This window comes from Macrotis lagotis, chromosome 3 (assembly GCF_037893015.1).
Source record: "Macrotis lagotis isolate mMagLag1 chromosome 3, bilby.v1.9.chrom.fasta, whole genome shotgun sequence".
NCBI lineage: Eukaryota > Metazoa > Chordata > Mammalia > Peramelemorphia > Peramelidae > Macrotis > Macrotis lagotis.
This window is the reverse complement of record NC_133660.1, coordinates 49,248,051-49,262,934: the sequence shown is the minus strand read 5'-3', so window position 1 is coordinate 49,262,934 and position 14,884 is coordinate 49,248,051. Positions and strand designations below refer to the sequence as shown.

General features: G+C 34.6%; 1 protein-coding gene across 1 annotated transcript in view; it reads right to left on the bottom strand.

The window, feature by feature from the left end:
• Positions 1-14,884, bottom strand: part of NDST4 (N-deacetylase and N-sulfotransferase 4) — a 445,770-nt gene that overhangs the window by 20,499 nt on the left and 410,387 nt on the right. Inside the window, exons 8-10 of the mRNA XM_074228617.1 lie at positions 14,348-14,444; positions 7,257-7,380; positions 5,227-5,401 (exon numbers count right to left, since the gene is read on the bottom strand). Of these exons, the coding sequence (XP_074084718.1) occupies positions 5,227-5,401; positions 7,257-7,380; positions 14,348-14,444 (396 nt within the window). The remainder of the gene's footprint in view (positions 1-5,226; positions 5,402-7,256; positions 7,381-14,347; positions 14,445-14,884) is intronic.

Here is a 14,884-nt window from a genome sequence, read left to right as displayed (position 1 = left end):
AGTCTATAGAATCCAAAATATTAGCAAATAATTATCAAATAAAATATTAATAGATAAATGTTCCCAACTAGATCTTAGTTGGGAACAAGTGTTCTCCCTGTTGCCAATGAATATCAGAAGGAAAAGACAAATTTAGGAAGGGGAGAAGATTTTGATCTCCCCTTGTACATGTAGATCATTTCCTTAAATTTTTGTAAGGCTATCAGTTACAAGATTAAGGCTTGTTCTGATGGGCCTGGGGGCAAAATTATGAATAATGGACAGAGTTCATAGTGGATTTTGAGTTAATGTAAGAAAAAAATTCTGAGAAATAGAGTTGTTCATAAGTTGAAAGGGCTGATTTAAAAGAGATATTTAGTTACCCATCAATGGAAATATTCAACTAGTGGCTTCATGACTTCTTTTTTATTCAGATATGCATTTTGACCATAGATTTAACTAGACCTTAGAGACTACTGAATCCAATATAGGTTACATAGGACATTAATTAGGAGAAAACTGAGAGACTGGAAAGTTAAGAGATTTGTTCAGGATCAAAGATGGTAAATATCTGAAGTGGGATTCAAACCTGTTTCTGATTCTATGGGAAGTGAAGTGGCTCAGTGGACATAGCCCCTGGAGTTAGGCAGCTCTGAGTTCTGATCCAACCTCAGACATTTGCCATTTGTATGACCCTAGGTACATCATTTCACCCTGTTTGTCTCAGTTTCCTCATCTGTAAAATGAACTGAAGAAGGACATGACAAACCCCTTTTACCAAGAAAAGACCAAATGAGCTCAGATACAGCTGGACAAGACTGAAATGATGCAACACAAGAACTTATTGCTTTTAAGTGCTGTTAGCTCTATCTACTCCTTTCTGCCTCTGAGGTATAATGGTTCAGAATAAGGACTGATTTTGGAGTTAGATAACCTAGTTTTGAGTGCCAGCTATTCTTCCTTATTACCTGAGTGACCTAGGGCAAATTGCTTTATTTCTCTGAACCTCAGTTTCCTCAACTCTAAAATAAGGAGGTTAAATTAGATAATTTCTAAGGTTATTTCCAGTACTAAATCTGTGATCCTACCTCGGATGTTTCTTCTAATTCTATGATTTTGTAGTTCTAACAGGTATTGCTGGTTTGACTTGAGAGTCTTACCTCAAACCTAAGCATGAAAGGTATTTTATTTGGTTGTCAAAATAGCTAATAGAATGATTAATTATAAGGTAGATACAGAAAGGAATGAGGATAGATTGATGCTAATAGTAGTGGCAATGATTATAGTAGGCCAAGTAGTAGAAAAAATGTTGTTTGAGCTCACTTTGGTTTTCTGTATGACAGTTTCTCTTCATTAGTACAATATTTACTAAGCACTTTGTATGGAAATGGGTGTTTTGGTACTGGGTGTTTTGGGTAATATATGCATATATATGTGTGTGTGTACATAACTATTTAATATGTTTATGTGTCTATATGTTTATACATATATCTTTTTATGTACACAAATATATGTGTGTGGTTTAGATCTATGATTTTATTTATGAAGGAACTTCCTGGTGGTGAAGAGTTAGCACATAATTTTAATGAATTATCTGGAGCAGTGAGAAGTTAAGGGACTTGCCCATGTTTATACAATCAGTTCATGTTAAAGACAAGCTTTAAGTTCAAAACTTAAAGATCAGTTCTCTAAACCATTATATTATACCTCCTCTTCACACAGTATGTACAGTAAACCCAAAGATGGAGTAGACAAATGACCCAGTCAATATGAATAAATATCAATAAAATATAAGCATATAGCTTAATTCAAAAATTCTTAATTTCCTTCCTCCTGGAATGATAAATAAGAAAGATTTTAAAATATTTGACAAATGACCAAGATATAAATACTTATAGAGGATACACAATATGAAATATACAGAAAATAGAATTAAGTATTCTGTTTTTATTTTGCTTTAAACATAAACTTTTAAAAACTTTCTTCTATTAAAATGAATCAGTAAAATAGCATATAAAAATAATAATAGCTAATATCATAGTACTTGAAGGTTTACACATTTAAACCTCATGATAATCCGGTGACATAGTGCTATTATCATCTTCACTTTGCAAATGAAATGAGTCAGAGAGAAGTGAAATGCCCAGGGTCAAACAAGTTAATAAGCACTTAAAGCAAGATTTGAACTCAAAGTTTGAACTTTCCCAACTCCAGACCCTCTACTTTATCCACTGTACCACCTAACTATTCTTTTTGGCACATTATAAAGATGTGTGTCAGTATTTGCAGTAGCAGTAAACATCCGTAAGGGCCTTCTCTAGGAGTCTTATTTCAAAAAAGAAATTCAACAGTAAATTTGCCCTATTTACTGAGCGGAATCCAAAGGGTTAGACATTATAAGTGGGGAGTTGCATAATTTAAAAATGTGGAGTTAGTATCACTTTCTGACACTGAAGACTAACTATTATCAGTTTAAAAATAAATCCTTCAAAACATTCTCATTCAGACTATTTACCTAAAGAAGGATTCTACAAATGTGAATTTACTTCACTCAAACTACTTTTTGGGTTGCCTTGTTGCTTTCAATCCCTAGGAAAGAGTGCATTCAGGATTCTTTCCTCTAGGTTTGACTTTATAACCTCTTTTCCTGTGGTTTGGGAGCTCACAGGCTCAGTGATTACTGTGTTTATCTTGCTTTGCAATATGAGGACCCAGATGGTTAGAAAGGTACAGTGCTATGATCTCCATGCACTTTAAAGGGTTTTCAAAATGGTAGGTAATCCTGGAAATCCTGCAGGTGCCTATTAAAGATGCTAAAAAGTGACATGTGGTCAGCTTAGTTCAAGAAGATGATCCATGTTTCTTCAATCTTTCCCTATGGACTGCTCTGCAGATTTCAAGAATCACATGATGGTCCTTTAACACCTCCATCAAAGAACTAGGGACTGAGAAACACTAACTAGCAATTTTTACAATGTGTTAGATGACTCCAGGAGAAAAGGGTTTTGAGAAAGAGATTTGAATTATTGGTTGAAAGGGGTTTCTAAATTAAATCTGTTAATGATGGGTTAATTTGATTTTATGAAAACAAATAATTGATAAATGATCTTTCTGATATTGATAGAATAAGAATCAATTTTTTAAATACAGCAAACCAATTTTTATTGATTTGCAAATCTGGTAGTGAGATTCCAATTTTATTGTTTTGGATGAGGAAGCTTCTTCTTCTCAAGTCTTAGAGAGCTGTTTGGGGACTTTGAGAAGTTTAATGACTTGTCTAGGGTCACACAACCAATTTAGAGGTAGGACTTGAACCAAATTTTTCCTGGTTCTAGTACTCATTCTGTTAACTATCATATGTCTTACTGCTGCTGAAGTAGAGGGTTAGGAGCTAGATGGACCTGTGATTTCACTGGATGCATCTTGGCACATCTTCTGCAATTCCTAGTCTTACAAGAAAGTTTGTTAGAAACTTGAAAAGTCAAATTCTTTCTCTGGGTTATATTGTCAAATGTGTTAGATGCCAAACCTGGACCTTTATCAGATGTCAACACATGCCTTCACAGTTTCTAGGTCAGCCCTCCTTTCCATTACTAATAATTGGAGAAAGTAAAATTTTCAAAATGTACCTTTCTATTCCTACACAGTTACATTATTACTAGTTTTCATTAATAATAATAATAGTATTTTGATCCTTTCTTAAAGACCACAGATATTCATAATATGCATCTTTTTCTTATAGATTTTCAGATATTTTCATAAGAAAAATAGTCACTGTATTTAGAACTAGAAGAAAACCTAATGTCAGGGAGGCTTTCAGGAATCTGAGACTTAGAGAAGTTAATTGTCTTGACACTGGACATTTAGGTAAAAAAGGAGCAGAGTGAGAGTTCAAACTGTATAATCAGTAGAATGTGTGTACTCCTATTATAAGAAATAATTGAGAATATTTGCTGTTAGGTTTGTCTTTTCTCTTCTTCATTTCCTATCTCTTGGTTACCTCCTTCCATGATCTCTTTTTCATCCTAGGTTTCTTGCCTGTTAAAGTGATCTTACTCCTTACCAAGACCATTATCTCTACCTGTTCAAGTGATCCCATTCTATTCTATCTCCTCCGACAGATTGCCTCCTCTGTCATTCCCATTCTTTCACTTATTTTTTAATTTTTTCCTATCTATTGGTTTATTTCCTGCTGCCTACATATCCATGTTTCCCACCTGATTCTTCCAGCCCCACTAATTGTCATTTTATATCTCTTCTTCTCTTTAAGCTAAACTTCTTGAAAAGGTCATTCTCAGCAGGTGTTTCCACTTTCTCTCCTCATATTCTTGATCCCTTACATTCAGCTTTTTACTTTATCATTCCACTGAAACTGCTCTTTCCAAAGTTTCCTAATCAAATGACTTTTTCTCAGCCCTCCTTCTTCACATCTCTTCAGTCTCTGATCTACTCATCATCATCTTTTTTTCTTGACATTCTCTTTTGTCTAGGTTTTTGGGACACTATTCTTTCCTGGTTCTCCTCCTACTTATCTGGGTCACTCCTCATTATTCTTACATCCAGACTACGTCCTTTAAACCCCTCAGGGTTCTGTCCTAGGCCCTCTTCTCACTCTTCATTTCTTCACTGGGTAATCTAATCAATTCTTATGGCTCATTGTCACCTCTATGCCAATAATTCTTAAATTTATCTATTCTGCTGCAATTTCTTCTGATCTCCAATCTCACACCTCCAATTTTCTTTTAAACATTTCATACTGAATATCCAGAGACATCTGGAACTCAACACGTGCAAAGTCAAACTTAGAATCTTTCCCCCTAAATTTTCCCCTCCACCAACCTTCCCATCCTCCATCCTCCCAGTCCCTAAACCTCATCACCCAGGGATCTTCCTGACTCATAATTATCTCTCACTCTCCTTCCACTATCCTCTGCAACATATCTCATAAAGCTATCCCTAACCTCCCTCAAATCCAATCCTTTGCCCCTGTTATCATGTTTAGAGCTTATTCTGTAAATATTCATCTGTATATTGTCTCCCCCCATTAGATTTTAACTTCCTTCAGGGCAGGGACAGTCTTTTGCTTCTTTGTGTATCTCCAGTACTGAACAAAGTTCCTGACATGTTTGTTTAGTACTTATTTATTCATTGTTGATTGACTTATTTTATTTACTTTTATTTTGCCTAACAGTTAGTGAATCTTAGCCACAATAATTCTATTTTTAGAGCCTTAGAAAAATTTAATACCTGGTACCAGGAGTATGCTCGGTCTGAGGGATCAATGAGAATGGTGATGATCTTAGCCTTGGGAACTAGAGATGCAGCTCTCCTAGGAGCTTCCTCTGAATGGAAGTAGTTGGCACTCTTCTCAAATAGAAAATCATTGGTAATATTGGAGGGGATGGGGAAAAAATCCATATACCTGGAAAGAGATGAGTCAAAGAGCTGAAGTCAGAATATGAACTCTCATATTTTCTTTGTAAAAGTTTCAAACCCTTTAATTTTCAAGTTCAAATTTTATATATGGTCAAATTTTAATCATTTTGAGACCATTATTCAAGTCAACAGGTATTCTTTGAATGGAAAGGAATAATGTTCAAAATAGTCTAGTGGATTCATTTCATTGGGGAAAAAATACTGGCTGGTCAATGGAGTCAGTGTTATCAAAATCTAAATCAAGAAAAATTTGCTCATAATGGTTTAAAAATGAATTTTCCTCAGAAGGCATTTTTAAACAACAAAATTATGTGTGTGAACTTGAATGTGAAACTTCCTAAATTAAGATAAAAATGTTCTAGTAAGAAAGATGTGAAGCTCAAAATAGAAATAAGATACTAAATAGATTATAGTTGTTCTCTTCTATTTTTTAAACCTGCATAATTTATACTATATAGAGCAATATGAACACATTAACATCTATCTAAAGTAATTAAGAAAATGGTTTCATTCCATGGAGCCTCTGTAGGCACACTCTTCCATATGCCATATAAATGTTCCTCTTTGTTTAGATTTTAGAGTTAGTATGCTCTGAGGTTACTCAGTAAAGTACCTGAATTACATTTGAAACCTTTGTAACTGCAAATCTGCAACCCCAGGTATTCCAGAATAAATAGGGGGAACCATTTTGAATCTATCAAAGGTTTATTTCTTCCTTGGATACTGGCAATTGTGTTTTGCAAATGCCAAGGGAAGAGGAATCTTCTCTACCTCCCTCCCCACAAATTTGGTATTCAAGTTGGGCTCAGACATAGGAGAAAACCTCTCTTATCTAATCTCTAAATCACCTATCTAGGTTAGTGGTTTTTTTTTTTTTGTAGTGATTATCCAAGAACCAGACAGAATCATATTATCATAATTTAGAGTGAGGGCATTATGCATATGTAAGAATGCCCAGTCTGTTTACTGACATCCTTGTTCCTTATTCAGTCCTGTCCATGGCCACCAAGGGGGATTTAATTAGGAAATTAGGCTTATTTGTGATATCAACTCATGGAAATTCTCCTCACAGAGCGCTTCCTTAATTTTTTTTGGAAGATTTGGAACAATCATGTCAATTTATGCTTAGAATGGTTCAGATCAAAGTGTTAAAAGTAGAGCTGACTTCAGAAGAACAATGACAGAATCAGGTACAATCTATTACACTCTAGGAGAAAATATGAAAGTCAAAGCATTTTTGATAATTTTGATTGGTATAATTAATAAGATACAGCAACTGACTATTTCTTTTAAACCATGTATGTAACTCATGATAATGTGGCTTTGTCAATGTTCTGTTATGCTCTGTTTGTTGAATATCACTGTATTTTAATGCAACATGTACAATATACATGGATAAAGAACATATACGCATATATATTACATCATATATTAAAAAACAATTTCATATCATCTATTTCTCCAAGCATCATCAGGAATATAAATGAGAGAATTGACTATATCTTTAGCAAAAACATTTTCCTAGAGAGAATCAAATGACATGCTTTAGAAAATTGAAATAACCTTTTAAAGGTTCTGCTGAGGAACTCTTATCATATTCTTTATTCAATCATATTATTTTACTAGAAAAATATTATCATTATTGTACTGTCCAAATAGAATTATGGGCGACATGATTAAAATGTCTTATCATTATGAATTAATTTCTAATTCATTGCGATAGCACTGAGCATAACAAAGTCAACCGGTAATTATGCTGATGTCCTATGTACATGTATAATTGCTCCATTGTGATTTAGCATGTGTTAATAATATACTTTCTTTTTTCTTATTCTTCTTACCAGTCAATTCCCTTCTGATAGTTGTTTCCATTAAAGAACTGAACTTCTTCAAATGTTTTTGGACTAGGGAGATTGCTGATGATGGAAGGGTGCATAAGTAGAAATAAATAAAGTGCAGTTGTCCCTAAGGCAGAGAAGAGGAGAAAGGGTTAAAAGGAATGGAATGTAAACACCGAAGGAAGGAGACGTCTCAGCTTTTTACTTAAAGCAGTTTATGAAAAGAAAAAGGGGAGGGGGAAGCATTAAGCAAACCCCTTCTCCCCAGAGTCTCAGTGAGTTCTTGGAGATGTTCAGCATTCTTGAACTATATAGTTTATTGGACTCAAACAAAGTGGATGTGATTTTTTTAAAAAAAATATTGATTTAATATGATTAAGACTAATTTATTATCAAAGATAAAAAAATAAGAAATTAATTCCTAAAATGAAGCCATAACTGAGGGGTGAGGATAGAGTGAGAGAGAAAGAGAGAGAGAGAGAGAGAGAGAGAGACACACACACACAGAGACAGAGAGAGAGCAAGAGAGAGGGGGGAGGGAGAAAGACAGACAGGGACAGAGACAGAGTCTGAGTCCTCTCTGAAGACAAGAACAAGGGCAAAGACAGACAAAACCTACCTCACTTTATTGTAAGCACCTAAGAAATGGTAGTCTTTCATTCATTCATTCATTCATTCATTCATTCATTCACTCAGTCTACATCTTAAAGACATTATTAGGGAAAGATAAATCAGGGAAATTAACCTAGGTCCAGGTCCTTTTAGGTCCTTGCTTATAGTGAAGGACAGAAAGGAACTCTGGGAAGAACTGGAGATACTCCCAGATATATATGTTTATAAACCAGATCTCTCTCTCTCTCTCTCTCTCTCTCTCTCTCTCTCTCTCTCTCTCTCTCTATTTGGGTTAATTTTATGATAGGAAGAACTTTCTGTGAATAATTTGCTTCATCAGTGCTGATCACCAACTTAGTTACAATTCCTAATCTTGAGTTGTCTAGAGAGAATTGCCACTAGGACATTATTTGACTTGCCCAGAAGTCACACAGCCAGTATGTTTCAAGGATGAGATTTGAACTCAAGTCTTTCTGTCTCTGAGGTTAGTTTTAATCCACTTTCCCACCTTGCCTCTTGTACATCATTTTTGCATACATATAAAATTAGTCTTAAGACATCCCCTAGACAATGGAGCAGCAGATAGAATTCTGGAATCAGGAAGCCCTACATTCAAATCTAGTCTAGATATATATTAGATTGATTCCCAGCAAGCCATTTAACTTCAATCAGCTGTAAAACAGATATAATAATAATGATGATGATGATGATGGTGATGATGATGATGATATTTGAATCTCAATGTTGTTGGGAAGATTAAATGATATAATATTCACATTATGCTTAGCATAGTATAGGTGTTTAATACGATTACTTCCTTTCTGTCTTTACTCCAGTTGCTGCATATTCTACTTGTTTCATTTTAGTGCCTTACTTTCTGCTTTAGGACCTCCACTGAGTTTGTTTTGACAATGATTTCTCCCATATGACACTATAGGGAAGAGGGGAAGCACACAATATACATCATGTCTCATGACCATGATCCCTGCTGGGTCAACTTTGGTTCTACCCGAGGCCAAAAAAAGATTTTCCTGTTCTAATGTATACTAAGCAACAAGAGGAATAGAACTCAAGACAAATTCACCTCAGTAAGAATTAGGAGAGAGAAGTATAACCATGGAGATCAGAAATTGCTCAAGATTCAATCTTTGAGAGGTGCCTGGCAAACAGAGGTTAAATAACTTGCTAAAGGTCATTCAGTCAATGTCTGTCAAAGACCAGCATTGAATTCATGTTATTCTGATGGAGGCCTGCTCTCAGTAGGAATATAAATAAAACTGGAAGGGAACTTGGAGACAATCCAGGCCAATCCCTCATTTTCCAGTTGAAGAAATTGAGGCTCTGGGAGTGGCATTAAATTTTGTCAAGGTCACATAGATGATACAAGATGGCAGAAGGTAGTTTCAGATACTTTGATTCCATGTCATGTTTCATGTGGCTTCATACTATATTAGGTGAAATGTATTTATATTATTGCTTCATCTCAATCCTCTAAGAAGTCAGAAAACTTCTGTTTAGATAAAATTGAAAACTGAAATCTGGTATGTGATGATGGAGCATCAATTTTGAGCTGGAAGGAGTCTTTGAAGTTATCTACTACAACCTCTCTTGACCCAAAAGGGTTAAGAAACTATGAGATTGGCCATAGCCATATGAAAAATTGTTTTAAATCATTAATTATTAGAGAAATGCAAATTAAAGCTTCTCTGAGGTACCACCTCACAACTCTCAGATTGGCCAATAATGACCAGAAAGGATAATGATCATTGTTGGAAGGGTTGTGGGAAATCTGGAACACTATTACACTGATGGTGGAGCTGTGAACTCATCCAACCTTTCTGGAGAGAAATTGATCCAGCAATACCACTACTGGATCTACACCCTGAAGAGATGATGGAAAAGGATAAAATAAATGTGTGTGGCTTGAGTAACTAACTCCTTACCTAATTCTCTTCCAGTCATGTCATTTTTTAAAAGGGAAAGACAAAGACTTTTATTGTCTTTAAAAGATCTTTGACTTCTAAATTCTTTCCAAAATTTCGGCATCATGATTTCTGCAGAGTCATCCTGGGGCCTTGCACTGTGCCCAGGGCTTTTCACCCTGAAATATCCCTCTCCAATGCCAACTTCCTTCTATCCCTGGTAAGCCCAGAGGGGCCCAGGACAGCCAACTTTCATTGCACTCCTGGCTGTGCTTCTGACTTTCTGGATCATGCCTGCCCTGGGGTACTTTCACCTTTTCAATCCCTTTTTAGCTCCCTGTTTTGGACTATCTTCCCTCATTAGAATGTGAGGTCTTTGAGGTTAGGAACTCTATTTTTTCTCATTTTTTTAGGGTCCCATTTGCTTAACACAGTATCTGGTCCATGGAAAAAGCTTAAGAAATGCTCGTTGCCTTGCCTTGCATTTGTTAAGAGGCCTCATGTTAGAACTGACAAAGTGCTGGAGCTGTTATCAGAAAGACCTGCTTTTAAATTCTACCTCAGCAAAATGTGGACCTGAGCAAATCATGTAATTATTCTTGGACTCATTTTCTTCATCTGTAAAATGAATGGGTCACATCATTTTTAAAGTCTCTTTTAGCTGTCAATCAGAGGTCCTATGATAAATAATAGACATAATTTCTTTCCTCCATGCAGAAATAAACTATCAGGGAAAACCTTTTTCCATTCTGTAATTTTGCAGCAGGCAATAACAACAGTAACAGTGCTCCATGACAAATGGCACAAAGTCTATTTTTAAATTAAATTTTCAACACTTCTCTACAACTCAAATATTTTTTTACATATTTAGTAGTTGTGTTTGAAATCTGGAGTTGAAAATGATTTGGGAAAGTAAGCATATTTTAAACAAAAAAAATTATGAATTTCTAAAACTACCTAGCAGTTCTCTCTCTCTCTCTCTCTCTCTCTCTCTCTCTCACACACACACACACACACACACACACACATATATATCACACACCAAAAACATGGTATCAATTCAGGTTATATTTCTTTAGGGCAGGGAAATTTCAGCAACTGATTTCTGGAATTTTGCCCTAAAACCATAGAATTCTCTACCTTTATATAGCATCAAAGCCCTAGGATGGGTCATGTTTATTTATTGTGACTGTATTATGCTACAGTTGTGAATTCACTGATAAATCAGAATGCTTCTGTTCAAGCCTAGTGAATTCTATATACAACAAGACAATAAAAAATTTAATCAGTGCATGAGCAAAATGTATAAAACTGTCACATACTGAAGAAAATATAAAATATTCTAATTGAAAGTGTCACCCCATCAGTGAACTATAACTCTGTTTTACCACATCCTTATACTGTGTTCTTTTAGTGACTGAGAAAGGACAAAAAATATTATTTCTATGCCCAGATGTAGTAGAGACAGTAAGTTTGAAACATGTCAGTGAGTTTAAAACACTTCATTCTCTGTCCCCAATGACAGTAAACAAATACCTTAAACAATATGTTTTCCTTCTTTTATGGTTAAAACAAAGGTGCAGGTCCTTGGCCTGCAAACAGAGGTTAAATAGCTTGTCAGAGGTCATTCAGTCAATGTCTGTCAAAGACTAACATAGAAACCACCATATGAAAATGCTTAGTATCCCTCTCTGAGTCATATCCCCAGTTTCTAACATTATTATATGCTTAAACAATTGTTATTTCTTCATTACTAGTAAGGAGGAGGGATGACCTTAATGAAGAAAACAAGTATTCTCAAAGAACCTTCAAGAAGGGATTTATTCTAAACTAGGTATGACTTAGGCCAGTTCCTTGGTAGATTAGATTTCATGTTGAAATCAAAACTGATCATTAAATACCTCATCTGTAACAGTAGTTTTAATATGCTTTAAAATGCTATTATTAACATTCTATAACTTCTAGAGCACTATTGATCAAAAAGAAAAACAAATTAAAACAACTGAAGTACCACCTAATATAGAAACAATTGCAAATACTGGAAAGGATATAGGAAAACAGATATACTAATGATATATTAATATCATTACACTATTTTATATACTCTACTATATACTATTGATGTAGTTGTATATTAGACAATATTTTAATTGGTGCAGTTGTGAAATAGTTCAACCATTCTTAAGAACAATTTGGAATTATATCTAAAGGGTTAAAGAACTGTGCATACCCTTTGGTTCAGCAATACCACTAGTAGGGCTATATTCCAGAGAGATTAAAAAAAATGTAAAGGATTTATATGTACAAGAAATATTTACAGCAGCTCTTTTTATGTTGGCAAAGAATTGGAAACTGAGCAGAGTTTATGAATTGGGAATGGCTAGACAACTTGTGGTATATGTTATGATGGAACATTATTGTGTTCATTCAAATGAGGAGTATAGTTTCAGAAAATTAAGAAGACCTAAATGATCTGATACAAAGTAAAATGAACAGAACCAGCAGACTATTTTACATAGTAACAACAATACTATATTGACAATTAACTATGAAAGACTTAGTTACCTTAATCAATATAGTAAGTCAAGACAATTGAGATTCATTATGAAAATTGCTATTGACCTTCTGAAAGAGAATTGATGAACTTTGAATACAAATTAAAGCATAGTTTTCTCACTTTTTTTTGCTTTTTTTGTGATGTGACTAATATGCAAATATGTGTTATATGATATCATGTGTCATGTAGCTTGCTTCACAATGAGTGGGGGATAGGGTGAGGAGTGAAAGTTTTTAAAAATACTTAAATAAAAATAAACCATTGTATAAAGATATATATATATATATATATATATATATATACATATTTAAAAGGAGCTGAAAAGACAGATTGGGTTAGAGACAATAGGAGCTGACTAAGCTGGGGAATCACAAAGGTCTGTATTTTTGGATATAAGCTTTGGCCTCAGTATGTGGAATGGAATAGAACAGGGAGAGACTTGAGGCAGGGAGATTAATCTTACAACAATCTAGTCAAGAGATAGTGAGGATCTAGATTAACATGTTATCTGTAAGTGGAGAAAACGGGTGAAATAGATGCTGGAAAGATAAAAATGGCAAAATTTGATAACTGATATGAAATGAGAGATAGTGAGTAACCTGGGATATTGTCATCCTGGGAGACTGGAAGTATGGTGGTGTTTTTGACAAAAATGAACATTTGAAAGAAGATAGGGTTTGGGGAAAAGATAATGAGTTCAATTTGGAACATGCTGAAATTAAGATACTTCTCCAATAAGCAATTTTGGTGATATGGAACTAAAGCTAAGGAAAGTGCCTTGGATTAGATATCTAGACATGGGAAACATCTGTATAGATGTGATAATTAAAACCATGGGAAGTGATGAGGTTACTTATAAAATGTAAAGGGAGAAAAAAAAAAGAAGACCTAGGACAGAAACTATGGAAACACTAGCCTCTCTTTGAAAGTCTATAAAGGAAGAGGGAACCCTCCTCCCTAAGGCAAACTCATTCTATGTTTGGAGAATTCTTATTGGTTTACTTCATAAAAAAACCTATGCAACTTCTTTTTGAATCTTCTACTCATTGGTCCTGGATTTTCCTCTAAAGCAAAACAAAACAATTCTTCTTTTACATGACAATCCTTTTAAATAATTGAAAATGGCTATCATAGCTCCCTCCTTCAAATCTTTTACTCTTTGGGCTAAAACGTCAACAATTCATTCAACAAAACCTTCCCTTGTATGCTCCTTGTTTGTCTGAAGATGTTATTGGCCTCCTCTGAAAATACTTCACTTTATCAATATGCATCCTAAATTTTAGGACCCAGTTCCAAATGCAATACTTCAGATATAGTCTAGATCTGGATACCATATTCAACATTTCCCTCTTTTGAGATCCTTTGCCTCTCTTAATATAGGTTAAGATTTCAATGGCCTTTTTCTTTGCCATATCACATATTGAACTGGCAAATCATAGTTCATTTCCTCTAACTGCACTGATTTTAAATAGAAGTCTTTAAACAAAGGACTTTCAAAGGAAAGGGTGGATCACTAATTTTCCAGCTGTGCCCACTCCAAAAGAAAGCTGCAACTATGAAACACATACAAATAGGTTTAGCAAATCATAAAACAGAAGTTCACAGGGAGAGCCATTGATGTATAAATAATAGACTTTCAATCAATTATGAAACCACTTGAATTCATGAGTAAATAAAATGGAAATTGATGAAAACCCTTATCATTCTAGTAACTTGAATAACTAATGTTTGAGACTGTGACATTAGCAAAGAAAACATTCCCTCATTCACTTATTTAGCCATCTCTTCATGCAGCAAAAGCATAACCAGGTATTCCTTATAATTCTATGTATGCAGGTATTATAAAAATAAGGTGTGAGGAGAACTAAAGACAAAAATAATTGCTACTCAACCAAAAACTTGAAGAGAAATATAAATGTTTCCTAAAGGCCCCATAAACCATCTAAATACATCCATGACATTTGGCACAGATATATGGAAAATGTATGAGTCACCTTTCTCACCTGTTTTCTGAGGTCCTATCACAAGGAATTTTGGTAAATGGTCACAGGTTTTTTCTCTGGACCAGATGTCCCTGTGTCGTTTATCATCACATGGGTTCTGCAGGGAGAAACAACAATCATCTTTATGGATATCTTGCCTCTTAATGTCCCTGAATCAGTTTATGTGTGTAAATGTAAAGATACTCTATTTAGGTTTTTAGATCTTTATGGACATATGGACTGCATTTTAAGTCATTTAATATTGTGAGGTGATTGGTGTTTTCTTCCCTTTACAGGAATTATCATTGTCACATCTCCTAATTTTAAAGTATTTTTGATAGTGTAAAGCTATTTGTGTATGTAGGAATGACCATTTCATTTATGAATGGGGATAAGTTCGATCCCTGGCCTCTTCTTGTGATCTCTGAAACCACCTCTCAAAGGAAATCACGTCTTGGTTTGCCAGAAGATATGACATTTAGTGGGTTGCTTGAAAGTAAAGAATAGAAGGAAAGATAAAATTCCTGTTTGACAAGATTACAAAGTGTTTCATTTATT